Source organism: Megalobrama amblycephala, linkage group LG17 (genome assembly GCF_018812025.1).
Source record: "Megalobrama amblycephala isolate DHTTF-2021 linkage group LG17, ASM1881202v1, whole genome shotgun sequence".
Taxonomy (NCBI): Eukaryota; Metazoa; Chordata; class Actinopteri; order Cypriniformes; family Xenocyprididae; genus Megalobrama; species Megalobrama amblycephala.
In genome coordinates, this window is record NC_063060.1 from 41,100,587 (window position 1) to 41,127,302 (window position 26,716).

At 35.7% G+C, this 26,716-nt stretch overlaps 1 protein-coding gene across 5 annotated transcripts in view; it reads right to left on the reverse strand.

Annotated features, from left to right (window-relative positions):
* Positions 1–642: 642 nt before the first annotated feature.
* Positions 643–26,716, reverse strand: part of myo9b (myosin IXb) — a 46,915-nt gene continuing 20,841 nt past the window's right edge. The window contains exons 12-42 of one of the 5 annotated variants that reach the window (XM_048162200.1): positions 25,955–26,096; positions 25,628–25,823; positions 25,471–25,546; positions 25,237–25,329; positions 24,933–25,040; positions 24,720–24,759; positions 22,689–22,811; positions 22,380–22,460; positions 22,177–22,287; positions 20,997–21,119; positions 20,740–20,889; positions 18,518–18,642; positions 17,985–18,446; positions 17,598–17,682; positions 16,753–16,929; positions 14,696–14,787; positions 14,505–14,596; positions 14,199–14,383; positions 13,938–14,045; positions 13,628–13,798; positions 11,142–11,183; positions 10,923–11,034; positions 10,767–10,840; positions 10,418–10,607; positions 7,596–7,724; positions 7,395–7,500; positions 7,176–7,307; positions 6,879–7,002; positions 4,001–4,107; positions 3,669–3,793; positions 643–1,637 (exon numbers count right to left, since the gene is read on the reverse strand). In XM_048162200.1, coding sequence (XP_048018157.1) covers positions 1,381–1,637; positions 3,669–3,793; positions 4,001–4,107; positions 6,879–7,002; positions 7,176–7,307; positions 7,395–7,500; positions 7,596–7,724; positions 10,418–10,607; positions 10,767–10,840; positions 10,923–11,034; positions 11,142–11,183; positions 13,628–13,798; positions 13,938–14,045; positions 14,199–14,383; positions 14,505–14,596; positions 14,696–14,787; positions 16,753–16,929; positions 17,598–17,682; positions 17,985–18,446; positions 18,518–18,642; positions 20,740–20,889; positions 20,997–21,119; positions 22,177–22,287; positions 22,380–22,460; positions 22,689–22,811; positions 24,720–24,759; positions 24,933–25,040; positions 25,237–25,329; positions 25,471–25,546; positions 25,628–25,823; positions 25,955–26,096 — 4,138 coding nt within the window. In that variant the 3' untranslated portion in view covers positions 643–1,380. Of the gene's footprint in view, positions 1,638–3,656; positions 3,794–4,000; positions 4,108–6,878; positions 7,003–7,175; positions 7,308–7,394; positions 7,501–7,595; positions 7,725–10,417; positions 10,608–10,766; positions 10,841–10,922; positions 11,035–11,141; positions 11,184–13,627; positions 13,799–13,937; positions 14,046–14,198; positions 14,384–14,504; positions 14,597–14,695; positions 14,788–16,123; positions 16,175–16,752; positions 16,930–17,597; positions 17,683–17,984; positions 18,447–18,517; positions 18,643–20,739; positions 20,890–20,996; positions 21,120–22,176; positions 22,288–22,379; positions 22,461–22,688; positions 22,812–24,719; positions 24,760–24,932; positions 25,041–25,236; positions 25,330–25,470; positions 25,547–25,627; positions 25,824–25,954; positions 26,097–26,716 lie in introns of all 5 variants that reach the window. The other 4 variants (XM_048162202.1, XM_048162204.1, XM_048162201.1 and 1 more) reach the window with 4 other exon arrangements.

The following is a 26,716-nucleotide window of genomic DNA, read 5'->3' on the forward strand; positions in this document are numbered from 1 at the left end:
CTCGTTCAGCTCCACAACACTCGCTCCTGCTCTGCTTCATACTACAGTATTGTTAATAATATCATCCATGAACATGATTTCTTCGAGTCCTATCCCTATTCTTTTGCACCAGCTGTTGAGGGACCACGTCCCAAGATTCTGCGCTCAAACTTGCCGTCATCAAGCTACGCCTTTGCTAGGCTTCTAGCGACCTCTAGCAGACATAAATTTTACATATTGCACCTTTAAACAAGTTTCTCAAAGGGTTAGAAGTATTACAGTCCAGAAAAATATGTTTAATGGACAGAGGATTCACAATTTTCTCCTGGTAGTAAAAATGTATAAGCTTTGAGTGTCATATCCAGCATAGTGTGTAAATGACTTGATCCCAGCGATTATTGAAAGGAAATATATATGTTTTGCCCCAACATCAATCTCGTAATTTGTTGTTTAAGCACTGATCCCATTTCGATTGCCATTTATTTTTGGTGTATGCATTTAATGTTGGTCTCAGATCTGTATCTGTAGATAATGCATCTTTGGCAGCACTGTCTGCTTACTCATTACCAGAGATTCCTGAGTGGTCAGGTACCCTGCAGAAAATAATATTACAATTCAATAATATTGATTCAAAAGATCACAATTTGATTAAAACCTCCACAGTTGTTGGGTGATCAGTTTTTATAGATTCAATAACTGCATTTTTAAAAATAAAAATTATCCAGCATTTCACACATGCATGCAAGAACAGCGATGGTATGATTTCCAACATCTTCAAATCTCCTCAAAACAAAAAAAAAAAAAGAAAAAAAAGATTTTGACAATATAAAAATATTCACATATAAAGGAGACTCATCAGATTTGATTTCATTGAGAAAGCACTGTTTTTCAGAACTATTTACACCACATACAGATATTTCACAGAAAACAATTAATGGAGCAATCCATTAACGAAGATAACGGTTCTCTACAGTTCCTTGTTTGTGATAAGAATAAAGAACTACAGTATGACTCCTCTAAAAACAATAACATAGGCCCAGTCCACTCCAATGTGGTCCATAGAAAAACTTACATTAGACAAAAAAAGAAAAAAAAGCTATTAATAAAATATTTTAAACTACCAAAATGTTGCCAAGTTTATAAGGAATGATTAAATAAAGCAAGACATGATACAAAGTAATAATGGCTTTAAAGTTAAAAAAATCATTAGACGTGTTACAAATGCATGCTATGAACACAATATGACAACAGGTGTCTAAGATAGCATGCATGAATCCAGCATTTGATTTATTCCTTAAAACAAATTGAGTGTTGATATGACCAGAAATGGGATACTGACTGTTGCTTGAACAGTTGCAGGAAAGACAAATATGGCCATTTTCTTTTTGTTGTTACCTAATGTCAATCATCGTCATCTATAAAAGGAATATCAAGGTCTGAAAATCGTCTCTTGCCCTGATTACTTGCAGAAACGGAGGTGTCGAGGGATTCTGAGACGTCTGGGCTCTGGATGACACACATGGACTGGACTCCATCACGGCGTGAGGCGGATCGGATTTGGTTGTGGTCCTCAGCAGGCTGTTTGCTCCCTGGTTTGGGATCATGGGTTGGAGGTTTAGCAGAATTCTCTGGCTTGGAGCTCTTCAAAGCAGTGTTCGCTGAAAGAGATGCCTTGGATTAGCCACTGGAGACTAAATATATGCAAATATCACGTAATAACTAAATATACAAACTAGGGATGGGAAAAATTAACATTAATGTATGCATACGATTATTTTTTCAGTTTAATGCATTAAAAATATTTAACGGAGCATCCGTTTTTTTTCCCGTTGTGATGACAAATCCGGTCCTCCCTTGAAATCGGGTCTCCCCAAACTGTCAGTTAATGATTATCCTAAGTATATATGAATGATATTAATTTAAAATACCCATATAGCCTACTGTATAATGTGTAAGAAAACAAATTAGTGCATAATAAAACCAACTGAACGTAATTTATTACACTTGATTAACTGTTAATTAATACATAATAATTATAATAGTCTATTTAGTGAATAATTGAACATCATTAATTTGTTGATTTATAACTGAAATATTTGCACATTTAACACTTAATTTAACATAATTAAGATGTGCAAATGCGTGTATGAATTAAACTATCAGGCTAATTGGTATCTGTATGCTATGCTAGTACATAAGCTAACTAATACAGACAAAAATGGTCATTATAATGTAGTTGAAACAGCATTTAACATAACATGATTTTGTAGGAATTGTAAACAGGCGCTAAAGAGAGTACCTATTAAAAGCAGTTTGAATCAATGGGATCGATGGGGGGGGGCAATTTGTCACTACACCATCATAATTTGGCTAGCGTTACATTATATGATGATCACACTCTTATTTCACACAAATGCTTTTAAACAGACAAACAAGTACTTATGTGCACAGAAAGATGCACGCCAGTATCAAGTTCTTTAACGCTTGAACAAACAATAACGCACAAAATTATGCCAAAATGGTGGTTTTGTCGAGTATCGTCATAAGAGCAGTCTTAAAATGAGATAAATAACATCTTAAATGAACTTAAAGAGTTGTAAGTAAATGAGATCCGCGTCATGTTCTGCAGCGGCAGCTCTTAAAGTGACAGCAGCCTAATAAACCAGTTGCTATGATGTCTGTCATTAAAGGTGCCCTAGAATCAAAAATTGAATTTACCTTGGCATAGTTGAATAACAAGAGTTCAGTACATGGAAAAGACATACGTTGAGTCTCAAACTCCATTATTTCCTCCTCTTATATAAATCTCATTTGTTTAAAAGACCTCCGAAGAACAGGCGAATCTCAACATAACACCGACTGTTACGTAACAGTCGGGATCATTAATATGTACGCCCCCAATATTTGCATATGCCAGCTCATGTTCAAGGCATTAGACAAGGGCAGTCAATATTAACGTCTGGATCTGTGCACAGCTGAATCAGGTAAGCAAGCAAGAACAATAGCCTATTAAAGCCTAATAAATGTTGAAATTGATAGTTTAGTTTTTTAGTTATACTTTAATGTTGAATGTCTATAATTTAGTGCTGTCAAACAACTAATCGCAATTAATCGCATCCAAAATAAAGGTTTGTGTTTACATAATATATGTATGTACTACATATATATAAAAACATGTATTTGTGTGTTTTTATATATATACATAAATATTTTGGATGTGATTAATCACAATGAATCATTTGACAGCACTACTATAATTATTATTTTTTCATATTTCATAGAGACATCAGTAGCAGTATTAGTATCAGTGATACTGGCCTTCATTCATAAAAAGATGCCATTAAACAAATATTTGAAATATACTGTCTTTTAAGTTTCTACATTAATTTCAAGAATAGCTGAAATTATTATAAATATAAAAATATTAAAAACTTGCAAATAGTTACAGAAAAACGTGAGCTTAATTAGTTAATTCTTCTTAAATCTATCGACAGCACTAAGACAAGCATTCTAATATTTGATATAAAAGCAGCAGAGCAAACCCGTGGTTAGTGAAACAGCAGGTTAAATAACAACAAGCACAATAACCAGCTCACCACAAGAGCAGCGAATCCAAGCCCTCTTTGACACAGAGCATGCGGGGCATCCAAGCGTAATGTAATTAAAACTTTCTGTACCTCAGTACTGACCTTCCGAGTCCAAACTCACATGATCTTCTAGCAGACTCTCAGAGCTGACCAATGATGCGGAGTCCATGTTCTCAGCATCAGAGCTATCTTGGTCAAACTCGGGCAGTCTGAAGGCCAACTCGTTCCTAAACCACAGACAGTACAGTTAGAGGTGCTGATAATTCTTCACATCAGAATAAACGTATTCTGTGCCCCTGGACAAAAGTTACTGAAGACTGAACGCATAAAATCAGAATGCACACGTGAAATGATACAACTTAAATCTGTGCTAGAAGACAATGAAAAATTGTTGATGAAAAAATAAAATGTTAAACATGCATTTCTCAACTCACTTTTCTTTCTTAATGGATTTGATCCGCTCCAGCAGGTTCTTTTCCATTTCAAGCTCGGCTCCGTCCATTGAGGAGGTATCTGGATCAAATTTTGGCCGCTCATATATCTAATGGAAAGTGAGATCATGAAATCATATAAAATGAGAGCCAAGAGAAGCACTTTGCAAACTCATATACCAGAGGGGCTAAATATTAGACTAGAAATGGCACATACATTTAAGCAATGAGGTTCGAGAGGCTTTGCTCGGTTATGAATACAGTAAGGCACGATGTGTTTGAAACGCCTACAGCTATGATGATATTCAGAAAAGCCTTGATTGGTTTATTGCTTTAAAAAAAAAAAAGTATTAATTGCACAATATTTCATGAAAAAAATATTTTATTAAATCAGATCATTTAGTATCATCTTTCCACTAGAAAATACATTCCCTGACATCTACACTGAAGTTAAAAGTTAATAGTAGGGGTTCAGCACGCTGGATTGACCCAAAAGGAACCATAACTGTCATGATGCTGATGCAATAATGCTTATTTTACAACTGTTCCTTAAGTTTGATCTCTTATGTACATTCACTAATGAAAAATGAATATACTAAAATGCATTTGAAATACATTTATTTTGTGCTAAGTATACTTCAAATACATTTACATATTATGTACTTATTAAAAATACCCTGCAATTGGTATACTAAACTGGTATACTTAAAATTCTGCTAAATTGGAACAACTAATTTTGTACTTAATGCACTTTAATTGTCTAGAAGTAGTGCTGAGACGTATATACTAAACATATACTAAAGTATGTTTGATTGTGCTAAAGTGTTATACTTAGTGGATTTTATTCAAAGATCATGCAATCCTTACATATAGTGACATTAAAACACATTTTAGGCTTAATATTAATAAATGTTCATTGTGCACAAGTAGTACTCGAAATAAAGTTTATTATAATTTTTAAATCAGTATAAGTCTCAAGCGATATGTCAGTAAATATGTTAATAGATTTAAACTATACTTAGTATGAAGTAAATGTATTTTAAATATATTACTTTTTGACTAGGGTTACCATTTAAAAGTTTGAGGTTGGTAAGATTTGTAAATGTTTCTGCTCACCAAGGCTGCGTTTATTTGATCAAAAATACAGTAAAGACAGAAGTATTGTGAAATCGTATTGCTATTTAAAAGGTAATTTAAAGCTGAATTTTCAGCATCATTACTCCAGTCTTCAGTGTCACATGATCCTTCAGAAATCATTCTAATATGCTGATTTGCTGCTCAAGAAACATTTCTTATTATTGTCAATGTTGTCAACAGTTGTGCTGCTTAATATTTTTGTGGAAACCGTGAAACATTGTTTCAAGATTCTTTGATGAATAGAAAGTTCCAAAGAACAGCATTTATTTGTAAAAGAATCTTTTGTCACATTTAACATTTTGTAACATCTTTACTGTCACTTTTGATTTAATGTGTCCTTGCTAACTAAAGGCCAAATTTTTCTTGGTAACACTTTACAATAAGGTTTCATTAGTTAACATAAACTAAGAATTAACAATACTTCTACAGCATTTATTAATCTTAGTTTAACATTTACTAATACATTATTAAAGGAATCAAAAATTTTCAAGGTAAAATTTACCTTGGCATAGTTGAATAACAAGAGTTCAGTACATGGAAAAGACATACATTGAGTTTCAAACATCATTGTTTCCTCCTTCTTATATAAATCTCATTTGTTTAAAAGACCTCCGAAGAACAGGCGAATCTCAACATAACACCGACTGTTATGTAACAGTCGGGATCATTAATATGTGCGCCCCCGATATTTGCATATGCCAGCTCATGTTCAAGGCATTACACAAGGGCAGCCAGTATTAACATCTGGATCTGTGCACAGCTGAATCATCAGACTAGGTAAGCAAGCAAGAACAATAGCGAAAAATGGCAGATGGAGCAATAATAACTATTATTGCAATAATCCATCTGCAATAATAATTGCAGATGGAGCAATAATAACTAATAATAACATGATCCATGATATCATGATATTTTTAGTGATATTTGTAAATTGTCTTTCTAAATGTTTTGTTAACATGTTGCTAATGTACTGTTAAATGTGGTTAAAGTTACCATCGTTTCTTACTGTATTCACGGAGACAAGAGAGCCGTCGCTATTTTCATTTTTAAACACTTGCAGTCTGTATAATTCATAAACACAACTTCATTCTTTATAAATCTCTCCAACAGTGTAGCATTAGCCGTTAGCCACGGAGCACTATCAAACTCGTTCAGAATCAAATGTAAATATCCAAATAAATACTATACTCACATGATCTGACGCATACATGCAGTATGCATGACAAACATTTTGTAAAGATCCAATTGAGGGTTATATTAGCTGTGTGAACTTTGTTTATACACTGTATTATAGTCGACAGCTGGGGGCGGCAGGGAGCTCGAGATTTAAAGGGGCCGCGCGCTGAATTGGTGCATAGTTAATGATGCCCCAAAATAGGCAGTTAAAAAAATTAATAAAAAAAAATCTATGGGGTATTTTGAGCTGAAACTTCACAGACACATTCAGGGGACACCTTAGACTTATATTACATCTTGTGAAAGAACGTTCTACGGCACCTTTAAAATAAAAAGTTGTATTTGGTAACATTAATGAATACAATGTGAACTAACATGAACAAACAATTAACTAATATTCACAAAGATTAATAAATACAGTAACAAATGTATTGCTCATTGTTAGTTCATGTTAGTTAATACTAACTAATTTTAACAAATGAGATTGTAAAGTGTTACCGATTTCTTTCTTTTTTTAAATCTTTGCAATAGTAGTATTTTGCAGCCTAGTATGTGAAGCTTCTCTTACCGTGTTCTGTCTCCTGAGCTTGAGCTGTTTAATGGCCATCGCTTCTGCATTTTCCAACTGCTGAATTTCTTCCATTTTCTGATTATAGCGCTTTGATTGCTCATTAATCAAAATCTCCACACATCTGCACATAAATGTTAACCATATGGTTCATATATGAGGCAATGTAGTCAAAGTAAGTTGTTTGCCTAGAATAATGACATTAACATCTTTATCATCAACCACCAGTATCAAGTCAAACCAGACAAACAGGCTTGTCATAAACAAGGAAGGCAAATAAACCAAAATGATTCTCACAGAGTGGTCTTGTTTATATCTTTCATACTCAGCAGAGGGTCAGAAGAATCGGGGCAGCGTAGAATGCAAGGTGCAAACACGATTGCCAGAGCACTGGCTGACATTCGATTGTGAGCTTCCTCTTTTGCCACTCTGAACATAAAAAGAAATTTGGCAAGAGGTGAAGCAATGCACAGGATGTTTTAATATTCAGCCCAGTCATATGCAATAGTTCCTTACTTCACAAGATGAAAAATAAGCCTTTCGAGAGTAGAGAAGTTTGAGGGAGGTAGTTCATCTAACTTTCGGTAGATGGCACGCAAACGCTCTGATGATTCTGGCAAATCTGGAGGGGGAAAAAAACACATGCCTTCTTTTTAACATATGTGGCATAAGTGTTATAGACTTCACACCCAAAATTGCATGTGGTCAAAAACCTACCTGCAGCATACAGGAAGTCATTGTAGAGGCTGTAAGTCATAAGTGGATCGGGCAGTTCTCGTAACCACTGTTTGACCAGGCCGGTGATGGTGTGGATGGGGTAATTGTCAAGACAGGCAGTCTGCGGATCTGAGGGGAAAAACAAAAAACCTTCAATTCAAAAAAAGTCAAGCAGTTATTTTAAATGAGATTTAAAAGATTTTAAGGCCCGTTTTCACAGACAAGGCATTTAAGTACTTTTCATAAACATGCCCTAGAAGAATAAAACATTGCTGAGACAAAACATGGCAGTGACATATTTTAAGATATGCTTAAGTTGCTTTCAGTTAAAACAGCTCAAACATGCATTTTAGTCTGGAACTAGCTTAAGCCTTGTCTGTGAAGCTGGGGAAAAGAGATTTAAGTCAACAGTAAAGTACACGACAAAGGTCTAAAACTTTTAGGCCCTGTTTACACCTGGTATTAAAGGTGCCCTAGAACCAGTTTTTACAAGATGTAATATAAGTCTAATGCTGCATTCACACCAAACGCGAATAGAGCGTAAAATTCGCGTCTAGTTTGCCGCTTGAACATTTTGAATACATTCGCGCGTCTAGAGCGAAATAGACGCGCGTAAAAAACAAGCGTTTGAAGCTAAATTGACGCGCGTCCGAGGCGAAATCCGCTTCTTGTGGGAGGGGCAAGTGCTAGGCGGTTGTCTGTTTGCAAGATGGCTGATGTTGATCGTGCATTCATCGAGAGAGCTACCGCTTTGTATTTGCTCTGGAGAGCAGAACAGCGGCGTAGAGGTCAGCATCGCGGGAAGGCTGCGGGTCGCTAAACGTGTATGTGACTCAAAAGTGAAATGTGTATTTACAACTTACCAGGTAGCCCAATCTCCTCACCGACACTTCCAAGCGAGGTCCTTTTTATTCCTGTCTGAAGTATGAACTTGTGTCATAAATCTCTGGGTGACTGCTCACTGATAATATCAGTCATTCCTCCATTTTGAATGAGTGACTCCGGGCGGGCCTGCCGCCACAGCAGCAAGCAGGCTCCTGATTGGTTAACGCGGCGCGAATTTACGCCAAAGTTCAAATTTTTCAACTCGGGCGTCAGACGCGAATTCGCGTCAAACGCTAAATGCACAAAAAGCACCATTCGCGCGTAACGCGCGTATCGCGTGAAACGCTCAATTCGCGTCATTCGCGCGAACTAGACGCGCGAATGAGGCGAATTCGCGTCTTCCGCGCCGCGCTAAACGCCTCATTCGCGCCGCGAGACCTCCAGATGCGCGTAAACGCGTCTTTACATTGACTTAACATTGAAATCATTCGCGCCAGACGCTCTATTCGCGTTTGGTGTGAACACAGCATAAGGCGTCCCCTGAATGTGTCTGTGAAGTTTCGGCTCAAAATACCCCATAGATTTTTTTTAATTAATTTTTTTAACTGCCTATTTTGGGGCATCATTAATTATGCACCGATTCAGCGCGCGGCCCCTTTAAATCGCGCACTCCCTGCCCCCCCGAGCTCTCGACTATAATACAGTGCATTTACAAAGTTCACACAGCTAATATAACCCTCAAATGGATCTTTATCCATCATGGATCTGTATGCATGCATCGGATCATGTGAGTATAGTATTTATTTGGATGTTTACATTTGATTCTGAACGAGTTTGAGGTTTTGCTCCGTGGCTAAAGCTAACATTACACACTGTTGGAGAGATTTATAAAGAATGAAGTTGTGTTTATGCATTATACAGACTGCAAGTGTTTAAAAATGAAAATAGCGACGGCTCTCTTGTCTCCGTGAATACAGTAAGAAAGGATGGTAACTTTAACCACATTTAACAGTACATTAGCAACATGCTAACGAAACATTTAGAAAGACAATTTACAAATCACTAAAAATATCATGATATCATGGATCATGTCAGTTATTATCGCTCCATCTGCCATTTTTCGCTATTGTTCTTGCTTGCTTACCTAGTCTGTTGATTCAGCTGTGCACAGATCCAGATGTTAATACTGGCTGCCCTTGTCTAATGCCTTGAACATGAGCTGGCATATGCAAATATTGGGGGCGTACATATTAATGATCCCGACTGTTACATAACAGTCTGTGTTATGTTGAGATTCGCCTGTTCTTCAGAGGTCTTTTAAACGAATGAGATTTATATAAGAAGGAGGAAACAATGGAGTTTGAGACTCACTGTATGTCATTTCCATGTACTGAACTCTTGTTATTCAACTATGCCAAGGTAAATTCAATTTTTGATTCTAGGGCACCTTTAAGATGGCATTTGGACGATCAGATCACAAGTAGACGAGGGAGACACATACCCGTTTACACCTGGTGTTTTAATTCGTCTCTTTTGTCTACTTTCAACCGATTCCGTCCTGATTTCTTCGAGGGTAGGGTTAATGTATGGGGTTTTTCAGATCTTTCGGTTTAATGGAGAAAATAAGCTTGCTCAATTTACATATGAATGCACCCATCTGGCTAGCGCACTTCCCATAATGTTTATGCATTAGGTCAGTAGGCGGACTTTTGTGGCTGTTTGAAGGCATTCGACTACATGAGCGTTTACACTATGAAAGAAATCCGGTCTAATGCATTTTGCACTACCTCTGGAAGTGGTCGAAAGTGGACAAGCTCAAAATGTTTTAGACCCCGTTTACACCTATATTTAGCGTCATCCACTTGTGATCCGATCGAATGAAACAAATCTTAATACTTCAAATCTTAATGCCAGGAGTAAACAGGGCCTTATTTTAAAAAAGCAGCCTGTAATTTCTGATAATGAGGTTTTTAAGAGCAATCAAATCACACTTTTACCTTTCTCTAGTATGTGATGAAGCTCTTTGGCTCGGCAGGCTGAGCCGGACTTTCGGTAGATGCCCTCTGTGTACAGTCCATTCATTTCGACATGTACCAGCATCTTCTCCATGACGAAGGGAACACAGTCAGTTGTGCGGGCCATGGCGCAGACAGGAACACCAAAGTGGAGCGTGTGCTCACCCTCTTTCTGAAGAATGGAAACATACAAATAAACTATAATAATATGATCCAACACATCTATCATTACAGATACAAATTAAACAATCACTATGTTAGTGAGGTTGTGTAGATGATGGCAGAATTTTCCCTGTGAGTATATAGCATGTGATACAGTAATACTGCTCACCTTCCTGGCACATTGAGCTGTGCACTTTACTGTTATCTTGCTCATACACTTCTTGTGACAGACCATCTTACAAGCTGCAACAGAAAGCACAGCATAAAGTACCTCAGAATCCTTGTCAATTTGCATTGGTCAGGGAAAGGGATGGTGGATACTTACAGCTGCACATGAAGGCCTTTTCCATTCCCCATATGTATGAGCTGCACTGGTCACATGATTGCATAATGGTCACCTGGTATGTGCTAAACAAGTGACCCAGTGGGCTGTTAGGCTAACAGAGAGAGTAAAAAATGTGTTGTTTTGAAAGAGGTGCGATAAATATTTTCACATCATATATTATAAATTTAAACATGTCTTTATGTCATGAAAATAACTTACATATGCATCTCTTTTAGATTTTCTTCTATTCCTTTCCTTAACCTGAAAATTAGACAAAGGGACACGCAAGTTAAATTCAAAGATAACTGATAACTAGGTTCACAGGAAATCTAACAGCTTGGGCCACATTTTCTAACACTACCGTTTAACCGTTGAAGACTGCAGTAAATGCCACTGAAAATGTTTGCTATTAGAAGAATAACATATTAAATTTACATTTTAAAATAGTTTAATTAATTTCACAATATTAAAATTTTTACTCCATTTTTGATCAAATAATTGTAGCCTTGGTGAGTATAAGAAACTTAACAGAATTATGTGAAATAGATTTCAATATGGTACAAGCTTTCATATGCAATTAGGTATATTTTGTAAACAGTGGGAATTGGATTTCTGCAGGCCCAGATTCCTGGAGGGTCTGGTGATAACTTTCCTTTCATTTAAAAATATATATTGGAGCACAATTAAGCTTCTGTGCAAATGAACCCTTGAGCATTAATTAAACAAAGTTACACATAGGTCCCTTGACCCTTGTCAGATTATTGTTGAAGAAACTAAAAAAAAGTTTAAAAAGTAAAACCAAAAAAAAGTTATAGAGGTTACATTTATGAAAATTATTTATGTAAATTTAGTAAGTAAATTTTTATTTATAGAACACATTTAACTTCAGCTTACACTGACCAAAGTGCTGTACAAAACAATCATGAAATACAATAAAATATAAATGAAATAAAATAAAATGAACAAAGAAAACAATCACTAATCCATAATTTAATAAATCGGGAAAGGCTAGGGAATAAAAATAGGTCTTAAGTCTAGACTTAAGAGCAATATTTTATATAAAATATATATTTTATAAAACATGTTGAACTCAAAAACTGCTAGAAAATCAAAGCCATAAATCTAAACAAGTTATGTTCCAAATTTGAGGTTGATATCTCAAAAAATGAGCTTTCAGTAAGATTTTTATATTAGGCGAAGGACAAAATTTTCCCCATTAGATCCCAGCAAAACTCAATTTTTTTATTACATACATACATACAAACCACATTGTGACATCCATACCAACACACCCACAGAATTATAGCTACATAATTTATCTAAAAAACAGCAATAAACAAGTATTTGCTTTATAGGCCAAACCCGAGAAAAATGGCACCATCTGGTAAAAAAAAAAAAAAAATTGTAAAATGTAAAATTTTGAAGCCTTGTCAACAGAGTGAAAGCCTATTAACAAAGACTGCACCATTTTATAGTTAAATGGCCCTGGGATTAAAAATTGAATGGGTTTTAAGGGGGACATTTTTGTCCTTAACCCCTTAGCTGTCACCGTCCCGTATACAGGACGCCTAAGTTTACTTCACTTTATTACAATTAAAATCTAATCTAATCATGACAAATTATATATCGTTGGAAAGGTCTAAGACTTCTAAATAGATATTTGACCACTGTTGTTTGTTACAAATTATGTAGTAACAGTAAAAGATTAATTTATGACAGGAGTGCCCCTTAAAACTATACATCGTAATAGGAGTTCTGACCTTTTTCACAAAAATTATTTTTTGTTGCCTTTGTCCCTATAAAATATTTAAGTAATAATCATAAATTATATATCATTTGAAACCTCAAAATTCATCCTGTGAAAACCATTTTGAAATCAGACATTGCGTTACCATGGAAATTGTACCGCAAAATCTTTTAGCGGTCTCCTCCCCCTAAGTGCGGGGTGTTATATTACGGTCTTTTAGAATCAAAACTTTTTATAATCTTGACAAAATACATATCGTTGGAAAGGTCTGAGTCTCAAGATTCCATATTTGGTGATTATTTTGTTATAGAAGTAATATTGAAAGAGAAATTTATGCATTTGTGACAGAAAAATGCATCAACATAATTCAATGGAGTTTGGGTGTCACCTGGTGGCTTTTTTTGGTATAACGCCTAAACAAAATTGCGTAGGAACCTCAATTTTTTTAATATCAACTTCAAATTTGGAACACAACTTAACTTATAATTTTATAGCAATTTTGGATTAAAAACTATTTTGTAAAATATTTATTTTATATAAAATATAATAAAAATAGTACAGTACATTTTCTTTACAGTAAATTTAAACTTGTATAACTTTTTTATACTTTCATGTTTTGAAATTATTTCACAGCCACAATAATCTGCTGATTGTCTTCTTTAAAAAGAGACCAACCTTATGTCTGTATTCAAAAGTGTTCATGAATTATAACAATTCAAGTTCGGATAGTGCACTTTTATGTCTAGGTTTAAAAATGGGGGGTGACAGTTAAGGGGTTAAGGTCCTGAGAGGAACTATTTTGCTACTAGTGTAAAATAGAAAATAAAAAATAAAATAAAATAAATGCACACCTGTGCCAAAATTTACGTAGTTGGCATTAACAGAGGCAAAATGATAAAAAAAAAAAAAAAAAAACTGAGGACAAAAATGTCCATAAGTGTTAAGCTTCTCCAGTTACCTTACAAGGCTCTGTCTCCAGTCGTTTGAGCTCCCCCCTGATAAATCCATCCAGAACTGATTGGAAAAGATTTACCACCAGCGGCACCTCAGACGCTTTCTTCAGCCCTGCGAGATTGGCTACCTTTGATTGGTAACCTGACATCAGGATCTTATAGCCGATATTGGGATTCTTTTGGGAGCAGGAAACGGATCATTTCAAACATTTGCCGAAAAGAAGAAGAAGAAAAAAAACTTTCAGTGCTTAATATCTACTGCATCTGTGAAACTATGATGAGGGTAAGGTCAGAGATGAGCACAGATGAACTTACTGAGATGGAGTACATGCTTTTGATGGTGTCTCTGAACTGCGTGGTGGCTGAGAAGAAGATTTTTTCCGTCTCTGAGAGTTCCTTTGTGCGGGTGCTTAGATCGTTCATCTGGATTTAACATCACACCAACAGATTACATACTTACAAAATTGATAAGATATGACTATCAACAAAAAGGAACTACTGGAAACACTTGAATCCATCTTTGGAATTAAAAAAATGCCTTTACAAAAGTGGAAGAAAATAAACATCAACACAAACCTGATTTCCCAAGAACTCATCCAGGTGGCGAAGTTCATTGGTATCGGTGATCTCTCTGTCCAGCGAAGCATTCCACTGTTCCTGAACGCGAGTAGCTCGGCTAATTTTAATGGTGGGGTTGCGACGGGGTCCAGGATAAGTGGCTGAGTTTTTGGCACGTGGAGAATTCGAGTGAGAGCCACTGGCTTTTGGTCCGAAGAAACAAAGGTAAATGAGAGAAAAAGAGGAGGAGAGTCATTGCAACTGGAAATAATAGACAGATAAATCAATAAATGAATTAAAGAAGGTCTGGGTGTATAATACAACCTAGCTCCTCTTTTTCTGCCAGTGTCTTTGCCATAGTAGTATTCCCATCCTGGGGTGTCAGACGCTTCTTAAAATATTTTAGGAATCCCCGCCTATAAACAGAAAATTGATAAAATATTAAAATCTGTTAAAAACCAAAATCACATTAGTGATGTTCCAGGTAAGAACAGCGAGATAACAGGACTAATCACCTTTCTGGTGTGCTGGGCATTGCAATTACTTCCTCACTTGGCGTTCTTCCTTTCATACTGATGCACCCATCGGCTTCAACAGGTGACTGGATCTGAAAGACCAAAACAAGTTAGAGACTGAAAATGATTATCATGAGACTGCAGAAAAAAATAACGAGGTGGTTCATTCAGCCAAATCCTGAACTTTGACAATCACTCCAATCAAAACTACACATAAGAATAAGTTTTTACAGCATATGACACTTTGTTACCCATAGTCCCCACATGCATTCATATTAGCAAACCAACCACAGACAGCTCAGAAAAAGCAAGACCACATTCAAGCGGATGCAACAAGATGAGCTGACAACCATTTAGCAAAGAATGTTGTGTGAAAATAATGTTCACTGAGAATGATTGGGCTTATTTCCTCCAATTTGTGCCATCACCAACATTAAACCTCCCACACTGAATCCCAAAATCCATGTTGACCTTTTTTGCTACGTGTTTTAGAAATATTTCAGATTGCTGAAAAAATTATTGTCTTGTTAATCCTGAAAAAAACCTGACAATTACTGTTAAATTAGTTAGCTAAGCTCTTCAGAGCCACAGTATCCACTATTGTGAGATCATTCTCTCTGGTTTAAAAGTAAATAAATAAGAAATTAAAACTTTACAAAAACAGATACTGGGGCTGTTAAAGCTTAGAGCCAATTTTGAGGAAGTGAATGTTACAAAAAAAGTTAATATAAAATAAAATGTGATTATGATTATTACTTTCTAGAATATAATATTATTTAAGACCCAATTAGTATTATAAAAGATGATTAAATCCCTTATATAACGATATAAATTGTTTAAAAGGCACAATATGTAATTTTTCACCACTAGAGGTCGCTTATTCAAAACAAAGGCGTAGCTTGATGACGCCTTGATTTCGCAGAATCATGGGAGGTGTTGTCTTCATGTCGACAGCCGGTGGAAAAGAATCCGATGGGACTCATATTAATGGATGAGCTAATGTATTAAAGATTTATTAACATTACTGTAGTATGAAGCAGGTTGTGGCTGAAAGCTGTTAAAGCAGAACGAGGCCGCTGGAGCGTTTGCTAATGAGAGACGAGCGCGACACACGGCCCGAGAGCTTTTATTATGCCGCAGACGAGCGCTTCCGCTTCTTCCTGTCATGTGTATGTGAGGTAACGCAGCTCTGTTTATCATTTTAGATACATTTGTGTGTTGAAAGTTGTTATAATGCTACTCTGTGCGTTCGCTCGGCAGCTGCTATGAGACACTTGTTTCACACTGCAGTAAGATAGATCGATATTAGGCATGATAAAACATGGCGATTAAATCAAGAAAACGAGATTTAAACAATAAGACTAAATGTGTTCAGCATTATAACATGATTAGTTTTCTGTCAATGAATGCATCCAAACAGTTGCTCACCTGTCTAATAAAACATAATATATTAAACCGTCTTTGATGTTTCCATGGTTTCTACAAAATAAAATGAGAAAATCAAGGGTAACGTGGGTATGATGTCATTGATAGGCGATGCACGGACATTAAATTGCTTATTTCTCTGGATTTAAACATTCTTGGAAACTTTTGGGATAATGTAAGTACACAAGTCAACAAAATATATAACACTGTTCTAGTGATTTTTGGATATTTTAATCCTAAAATCTTACATAATGTGCCTTTAAGCCAGACAAACATCAAAAGCATTGGGCAGTTTTAGGTATATAGAGTCAAACATTTAAAAACATATGTGAAACCTAACAACCACAACATTATTCTTCGTACATTTATCTACTAAATTCACTCATTAGCACAACTAGCAACGGCCTCAGTGTTCGTGTACGGTGTCAAATGATACAAAAAAGGTCAGAAACCAGCTTTCAGTGAGAAACATCCAAGTACAGGATCAGTCTGGTTTCTAAAGACAAAGACTCTGAAACGATCCACATATACAGCATCTACTGTTGATTCTTATGTTGCGTTAGCTGGTGCGTGCAAAAGCAAGGCCCACAGCAGCTTTTATGGTCTCTTTGTAACTGGGTCAGTTTTTTTACCACAGTCTCCAGTACCCCGTGGATACCAGACTGGTTGGGAGTGGACGGGCTTATGGGAGGTAGGGGAAAACTCCAGTACTCTGTGTCGCTTAGATCCGAATAATCCAACTTCATCCCGCTGCGGGGACGTGCTAGCCGGCGCTTGTGTCTGAAGCGCTTACGGCCGTGAACCATAACCTATGATATGTGAACCGGTTTAGGTAGGGGGAAAAAAAAGAGTAACCTGTACCTGCTGATCGTTATCCATAAACACTGTAAAATAATCTATGAAATTCTCTTGATTTAAATGTTTGGGATCTGTAAGATTTTTTTAATGTTTAAAATCTCTTCTGCTCATTTATTTGATCAAAAATACAATAAAATGGTAATATTGTGAAATATTATTACAATTTAAAATAACTGTTTTCCATTTTAATATATTTTAATTTATTCCTGTCATCAAAGCTGAATTTTTAGCATCATTAATCCGGTCTTCAGTGTCACATGATCATTCAAAATCATTCTAATATGCTGATTTGGTGCTTGATAAACATTTTCTTATTATTATCATCAATGTTGACAACAGTGCTGCTTAATATTAATGTGAAAAACATGATACTTTTTTTCAGGATTAAAAGAAAAGCAATTATTTGAAATAGAAATCTTTTGTAACATTATAAATGTCTTTACTGTCACTTTTATTCGATTTAATGTGCCCTCACTAAATAAATGTCTTAAAATAAAAAAATAAAAAAATAAATAAAAATTCAATAAATCTTACTGACCCCAAACATTTGAAACGGTAATAATGTTAGCATTAACATTTTTCATGTAACAGAAAGACCATAACTAGTTTTTAACAGTACCTCATTTTTGGATGAGGCGGAGCTGTCTGACTCTGAAGAACTCATCCTGGACACATTATCCAGGGACTGAGAAACGCCACATTTCCTGGAAATGGTAGCAAATAAATAAGGGATAATGCACTACCAGCCAGTCATTACTGCAAAATAAACTCTGGCATGGTTAAAATGTGTGATAATGACCAACTGACTGAAAATATTACATGGCTGCTTAAAAAATAACATTAAAAACTGATTAAATTTTCAGGTACAAAAGTCAAATATACAATTTAGTGGTAATTTTATGCTAAAATATTTGACCAATCAGAATCAAGTATTCCAGAGAGTTGCCTAATAAAGAAAAAACAACATAAAATGAGTCTTTACTTTAAAAAAATGATCAAAACTTACCCTAAACGCAATTTCCTCTGGCTTTGAAGTCGTAGTAACTCAGCACTGATGTTCTCCAACTGTGCTTCACTGCTCCTCTCCTTCCATTTCTCAGGCTTCTCCTTCAACCTGGATGTCCTGTTGTGGCGTTGTAGTTGTACAGGATTTTGAGTCTCATCAGAAGCACTTTGGCTCATGTTAAGTGGAAGTGACACAGGCCGAGGGAGGCCTGAAGGAGATGGTTGTCTTGCTTTAATGCCAATCTTGCCTTTATCATCTTGAGCAGGTTGGTTGACGCTAAGTTGCTTTGTGATTCTAGGAGTTGGTTCTATTGTAACCTTAGGCTTGGTGTCGGTGTTTAACTGCAGACTCGGATCCTCCACCTTCTTTCGTTCAGGGGTGCGAGAATTGTCAGGCAGTGGCTTTGGCTGACTTGGCTTTTTCTCCTCAGTCTTGTTCAAATCGCCCAGTTTTGTTTGAGATCTGAAAGAACAATCAAAATGATTAATATTGTTTTACCTAAGTAAAAACACCTAAAGGTAACTTGGACTTACGCCTCCGCTTTGAGTTTTTCTCTCTGCTTCAAATACTCTGCTCTCTGCTTGGACATTCGCCATGTAGCCTGAATCACAGCAGCTGCTCTGCCTCTGTATGTCTCACGCAAAAAACGCCACGATCGCTGAGGGATGAAAAAGGAAACTCTGTTCAGGTACATGATCATTTTTTCCAACCAAGTTCACAAACCCTTTGAGGGTCAGGATGGTTCACAAAAGCAATAATGTATAATAGCATTACATAAAATGAGAATATGTTGTTGGAACATCTGTGTAATAGTAGTCTTAAATATTTTTAGTTTGTTTATAAGGAAGAGAAAGACCTTTTTTTGAAAAGTTTTGAAAGAAGTCACTTATGCTCGTCAAGGCTGCATTGATTTGATGAAAAATACACTAAAAGCGGTAATATGGTGAAACGTGATTACAATTTAAAATAACTCTTTTCAATTTTAATATATTTTACAATGTAATTTAATTCGGTGATGGCAAAACTAATAACTCCATGAATCAGCAATTATTACTCCAGTCTTCAATGTTACCTGATCCTTCAGTCAATATAGCCTCACAACAAAGCTAATAGATAATATGCAGATTTTGTGCTCAAGAAACATTTATTATTATTATTATCAATGTTGAAAACTGATTAATAGTTTTGTCAACTCAACCAGAGGTCCCCGGCTCAAATTTTTCATTTTGTTAATATTTTTTCTGTTTAAAGACAAACAAAAATAGTGATGAAAGCCAAAGTATTAAATGTCACAGATGTATATTTACTGCGTAATACACTATTTTGTAGAAGGGGGTCAAAATGACAAATTAGAGGGGTGTAAAAATGACTTTAGAAAGATGGCAGCATCGTTATTTTATTTTTACACAGAGATTGGTAGATCTATTAGTGAAATCTGTTGACTTTAGCAATCTTTGTTTCATTATATGCCAACAGTGACTGTTCAAAAATGGTAAAAAGCACTTCTTGTTTTTTTTGCCTCAAGTTTGCATGCCTGTAACTCAAGAAGTATTAAAGATATCTCAATATACTTTTAGATTCTGGTTCTTAAACTTTGATTTTGGTATCTTCATTTTAAAGGCCCTCGATGGTTCAATCCCCAGAGATATGGAGATCTTACTGCGGCTCCATGAGTAAATTGGTAAAATGAACACATTTTCAGTGGTCAAAAACCAAATGTGGGTCACTTTGCACACAGCTGATACTTTGTTTTCTTTTAAAGAGGAATATCTGAAGAACAAACAATGTTGAAACTAGAAATGTATCTTGTGTTTTTCTATCATCTCAATTACACAAACATACCTGAGTGCCAAAAATACTCTGTTTCCAAAGTTCACATGCCTGTAACTCTAAAAGTATTCAAGATATCATAATATCCTTCTAGATTCTCATTCTCAATAAACTTTTCTTTTGAAATCTTCATTTTTAAGGCCCTACGTAGTTCAGTCCCATAGATCCCCAATGTGACTCCATGTGCAAATTGTTGAATTTTACCCATTTTAAGTGGTCAAGAACCATTGTTTTTTGGTTTTCGTTACTATTTATGTTTGTCTTTGAACAGAAAAAAATATTAACAAAATCAAAAATTTGAGCTGGGGAAGTTTTCAAAGTTTGGTTGATGACACCGTGCATTTTCAGTGGCTGCACCCCAGTTGTGGAATAACTTGCCTTTTAGCTTGAGATCAGCCACTTCTGTACCGGTTTTTAAATCTCTACTTAAGACACATCTTTTTAAAAAGGCTTATGGACTGGAGTAACTACTGTATTCAGTGTGTTTTTAGTGTTGTATACTCTTTGTGATTGTTTTATTTTTTGATAATAGTATAATTTTATTTCTCTGTGCAGCACTTTGGTTGACTCTGTCGTTTTAAATGTGCTATATAAATAAATTAAACTGAAACTGAAACTGAAAACTGACACGGAATGACCCAACAGCATTTATTTGAAAGAGATCATTTGTAAGATTTTTTTTATCAATTTAATGTGTCCTTCCTCAATAAATTATTAATTTCTCTCAAAATAAATTATTTAAAGGTTAAAACATTACTTGAAACTTGTGAAAGGAAGCAAGTAATATCTAGGTTATAGAGGTTCAGCTGACAAAAAAAGGCATATGTCAAATTATAATTAGAACTGAGATGCACTGTTGATCTGGTTGATTGTTTTCAGGCGAGGTTATTTAAGATTGTGTCCCCAGCCAACCAAATGATGGTACCTGTATGGTTATAATTCCTTTCCTCTCACGCAGGTATTGTTTCCTCATCAGACAGGCACGGAACCATCTCTGCAGGATGATGATGCGCCGCATCACCTCTTTATGAAGGGCTTCCTGAAGTGTTTGTCTCTCTGATTCTTTCAAAAACACCTGTGAACACAGATGAGTGGTCAAATATGGAAAGTTGGAAAAATTATCTGAATGACAAAATGCAGATTGTGGGTATTTCTTCAGTGAAGAGTGAAATTGAAATAAACCTTGGTTCGGCCAATCTGAAAACTGGAGCTGGGCAATCCCATTTTCATCAGCAGGTTAGTGATAGCCTCCTGAGGTGTTGATATTTCCTTTGGCAGCAGCACTCTGAACTGATCTGTAAACTCCTGCAGTGACAACGTAAGATTAAACCATTAGAAATGTCTGTATAAAGCAAATAATGAAAGCCATTTGGGAACATACTTTTATTTACCTTTGTGTGTACTTCAATTGTATATGGTAGAAAATTATATTATTAGTTAATATAACTTCTAAATGCTAGTTTTTAATACTTTTCAGGTTTAGCAAAAAAGCATCTTCTCTTACAAAGCTATAAATCACTTTTTTTTTTTTTTTTGCAAAGAGGGCAAGAAAGAATTACAGTGAGAGTGACGGGTGCTTTATTGTCAGTATCGGGCTCGCAGATCACGTGGGTAGGGCACTTTTTACTGTTTGTGTGGATGACCATGTCTGTCACCACCAAAGACCATTTTTGACCCAGGAAAAATTTAATTGAAATATTTAATACTTTCACAGCAAAAATTATGTATGCGATTAATTTAGATTAATTAATCACAGAGTATGTAATTAATTAAATTAAAATATTTAATCGATTGACAGCCCTAAAAAAAAAAAAACAAGCCCAGCCCAGGTGAGAAAAAGTAATGCAAAATTATTGTAACACATTACTTTTTCTTAAAATGTAATGTATATTTGTATTAAAATGTAATGTATTTAATTACTTTTTAAGGGGGTAATGCAATACTGTAATGCATTACTTTTCCAAGTAACTTTCCCCAACACTGGGTATGACAGACTTATTAGGGAGTCAAATTAATCTCTAAAAATATCAACATCTGCTGAGAAAGCTTCTTCAAATGAGGATGACATTAAGAGCTTTGTTTTTGCAGACTAGTAAAGCATTAAATAGACATTAAAAAAAATCAATATATGCATATTACTGGCATACAGTCCACAGCAATCCATTTTGTAATAAAGTTTTTTATTTATTTAAAAGTTAAAATTATATTCCTCATTAGGCAATGTATGTAAGGGTCAGGGGGCATGATCTAAATGGGTTATTTACCTCACTATTTATCCATTTATCTATTAAATTGACAGTCCTAATTAATAATTATTAATTTAAATTTAAATTAATTAATTAATTTAAAAATGTTATATTACCTTGAAGGTGAATTTGGCTCCATACCCGGATCTCCTAATCCGAACCGTTTGAAGCATGCCTGTGTACCTCAACTGCTGAAGGACCAGAGCATCATCAAAGTGCATTTCCCTCTGTAAACACATTCATAAACATTTATAAAAGAACAATGATCCATAACACATAATAGATTCATCACAAAACTTACGACAGCTCTCCACCATACCTTATCACCATTAGATCTGATACAGCGGACAAAGAACGGTTCTGCTTTCCTCAGGGTTTCCAACAGCTTGCTTAGAGATGCCTGGACAGTATTAGATATGAAATCATGTGACTCATTGATTTGTCCATCAGCATCCATTACACCTCTGTAAATCATATCAAAAACCACCTCACAGCTCAGGGGCTTTGAGCCTTTTATCTCATTTACCACAAAAGAGGCTTTCACACAGAGATGGAACGAACCAATGCTGAGCCCTATGATGAAGGAGCTTATGCTCTCCACACTACGATAATAATAATAATACTGAACCTGGAACTGAGCGCTGATGCTCGGAGGTTTCTTCTTGGTGTGAAGATGGAGCAGGGACCTGGTCGCCCGGTTGTGCTGCGTGAGGCCCATGATGAACTTCAGAGACTGTGAATCTATGAGATTCTGCATAGAAAAGAATAACATTTAATGCAATCGCTCGTTTTAAAATATAATAAATGAAGAACTAATACAGATACAATGCACAACAGAAAATATAATTTTTTTTTTACATTTTCTGAAGTGGGTCTCACTCATGTACAAATCGCCACCTTGATGCTAGGGTTTTCTGGGTAGTTGACAGGGAGTTGCTCAATGTTTGCTAGCATGTTGCTGGGGCATTGCTTGCTGGTTACTCATTGGACCAAGTCAAAAAATGCCCAAGTCTCTGATATGCTTGACCCTAAACACGTTTTGGGAGCTTTTGCAATGTATATTACCAGTCAAATTTTGGATATACCTGAAGTAAATTTGTTTCTCATGATTCCATAAAACTTGAATCAAATGTTTTCTATTTTAATATATTTAAAAAAAAATTTAATTTATTCCTGTGACTCCAGTCTTCAGTGTCACATGATCCTTCAGAAATCATTCTGCTATGCTTATTTGATACTCAAGAAACATTTATTATTACATTCTAACTTCTTATTACGTTAACAACATTTTCAAATATTGAAAAATATTTTTAAATTTTACGGCAAAATTTTTTGGAAAAGATTCTAGGCACATCAGTTTTTTCAGTTTTGAGGTACTGAATTTGGGCAATGTGTCAATGGTTTTCCAGGAAAGGAGGGACAAATATATGTATAGAATAATTCTTGCTTCAAGCAAAAAAAAAAAACTATAACTAGATGCTGGTATAAACCTAACCCTCCACAAAAACAAGATTGGATTGATGTTTTAAAAAGTATATTTAATATGAAGAAAATTACATTTTGTGTGAATTTTCAGAAAGATATATTTGTTTATTTCTGGACTGAGTATATAACTCCTATTGAACCAAATACTTTTGTTATAGAATGAGTGTTCATTTACGACCACCACCTCCTTCTTTTGTAAATAGATTTTGTGATGAAATTGAAGATTTTTTATTATGAAGAACTTGTCACTTGAGAGATTTTATATATTTTTGATTAATGAATATATTATTTGTTAGCCAGAAATGCTGTAAAAGTGCTAAATGTCACAAACATATGTGGAGAAATATAGTTGTGTTACAGAGTTTATTTGACACAGTAAGTTTTGTAACAATGTAAAAGTCGTTACTGTCACTTTTGATCAAATTTAAAGGATTAGTTCACTTTCAAATAATATTTTCCTTATAATTTACTCACCCCCATGTCATCCAAGATGTTCATGTCTTTCTTTCTTCAGTCGAAAAGAAATTAAGGTTTTTAATGAAAACATGCCAGGATTATTCTCCTTATAGTGGACTTCAATGGACACCAAACAGTTGAAGGTCAAAATTACAGTTTCAGTGCAGCTTCAAAGAGCTTTAAATGATACCAGACGAGGTCTATCTAGCGAAACGATCTGTCATTTTTGAAAAAAAAAATGTAAATGTATATGCTTTATATATCATAACAAATGATCGGCTTGCACCTGCTTCCGCCAAAACCGCATTTCCGTATTCTTCAAAAAGCTTATGCAGTATGTCCTGCACCTTCCCTATTCAACTTACGGAAGGAACACTGTGCCAGTTCCGTTTTTTTCCGTAAGTAGAATAGGGAAGGCATACGACATACAGCGTAAACTTTGAAGCTGCACTGAAACTGTAATTTTGACCTTCAACCTGTTGGTGCCCATTGAAGTCCACTATAAGGAGAAAAATCCTGGAATGTTTTCATCAAAAACCTTCATTTCTTTTCGACTGAAGAAAGAAAGACATGAACATCTTGGATGACATGGGGGTGAGTAAATTATCAGGAAAATATTATTTGAAAGTGGACTAATCCTTTAAGGCATCACTGCTGAATTCAAGTATAAAACTATAAAACAGCCTTAGTAAAAACCAGGACCAATGCATGAATTTACCTTAGGAATTAGCTGCTTGTGTCTGTTTGGCCTGTTCTTCCTAGAATGTAGCAGCATATAATTAGAATTTGATTACAATGAAGATTTGGTATAAAAAAATAAAAACAGCAGAATATCCCATTTGATTTTTTCCCCAATTAAATTGCACAAGCGGAAACAGAGAGCAGTAGCACCGCCACAGACAGATGGTCACAGAACACGCGGCCCACTCACTGAGTGAAGAGACGAGACTTCCTCACAGAAATTGTGGACAGACGCAGCTTTTGAGGAACTTCACCTCCATACTGCTTTAGGGAGTGGAGAACTTTGGCATGCAATTCCCTGATTCAACCCAACCCCAAATCAGAAAAAGTTTAGAAAAGAGATAAAACAAAAACAATAGGTAGTAAACAGCTGGAATAAGTCAGCTCAATCACCCATTTCACAGAAAGTACATGCAGTTAGATTCTTAATCCACAGAAGGAAATCATCATCAAATAGAGAAGAACCCAAGATCCTCGAGTGATGGTAAACTTACTTCTTATTTTCAAATGTTGCAAAAATGTCCTCAAATGCTTCGAGTGGACCCTCCTCAGACCGATCAAAGGAAAATTCAATCAAAGACTTCTGGCTGTAGAGATTGAATTGCAATTTTAAGCACTTGAACTGCCATTTGTATGGATCAAACTTAAAACAAACACTTTCATTTGGCATGAATCCATTGTTCCATCAAGACGTCATACGCCTACAGGAACTGATCCAGTCCATTTACCTCTTCAGCCTCTCTACCACAGTGCTGGGTCTCCTCATTTCCCCTAGAGAAAGTCTGGAGTAGCGCCTGACCTGATCTGATAGGAAAACAAACACGTTAAATCAATGCTAATCCGCTTCTGTAAGCTGTAAGTAAAAATGTGTTAGTAGATCGTTACTTGGATGTTTTTCCGCCCAGTTGCGTCCTGCCTCGTTAAACACGGCCAGTGTGCGTATGGTGGCCCGGAGGATGCCCCATCTGAACACAGCCACTGGATTAGCCCCGATCAGCTGGCGTAGGTAACTGCACTCACTACTGCGAAGCAACGCAACAATATCTGGCCTCATGTGGTCTGTGTTCTTCTCTCTGAAGTCCTACAGGGCAGCAACATCACAAACGCTTCTCAGTATTGTTTTCCCACCATAGACACATCATTTGTAACACAACTATACTCCAAATGTTTGTGTACAAAGGGAAAGTTTAGTTTCAGGGTCTGTTCCTTTACCTTTATCTGGTATTTGACCTTGCCAGCAAAATGCCGAATGACAAAAGCTGGTTCCCGCACTGGGGTCTGCACAAAGAACGCGTTGTCCTGGTGCTGCTGCTTAAACTTCTCTAGCAGGGTGCTATCTGTGGCTTGAGGGAAACTAGAGAGGCCATAACACTTAACATTAACAACTGGACTACTAAAAACCACAGAAGCCACTGGATGCATACTAATTCACATACTGTATTATACATCCTAAATGGTTTGACAGATCCAATTGAAGGATTTTTCACAATACAGCAGTAATGAAATGCCATGCTTTATGGAAGTGTTTCTCAACTTCAGTCCTCAGGACACACATCCAAGAGTGTTTCTGATCTCTATTTAACATTAAAGTCCACTGTAGTCAATAATATTATCCCTTAAAGGGTTACTTCACCCAAAAATTAAAATTCTGTCATTTATTACTTACCCTCATGTCATTCCACACCCGTAAGACTTTCGTTAATCTTCAGAACACAAATTAAGATATTTTAGTTTAAATCCGATAGCTCCGTGAGGCCTCCATAGGGAGCAATGGATCCATAAAGGTACTAAAAATATATTTAAATCAGTTCATGTGAGTACAGTGGTTCAATATTAATATTATAAAGCGACGAGAATATTTGTGGTGCGCCAAAAAAAAATAAATAAATAACGACTTATATAGTGATGGCCGATTTCAAAATGCTGCTTCGGGAAGCTTCGGAGCATAATGAATCAGTGTGTCGAATCAGCTGT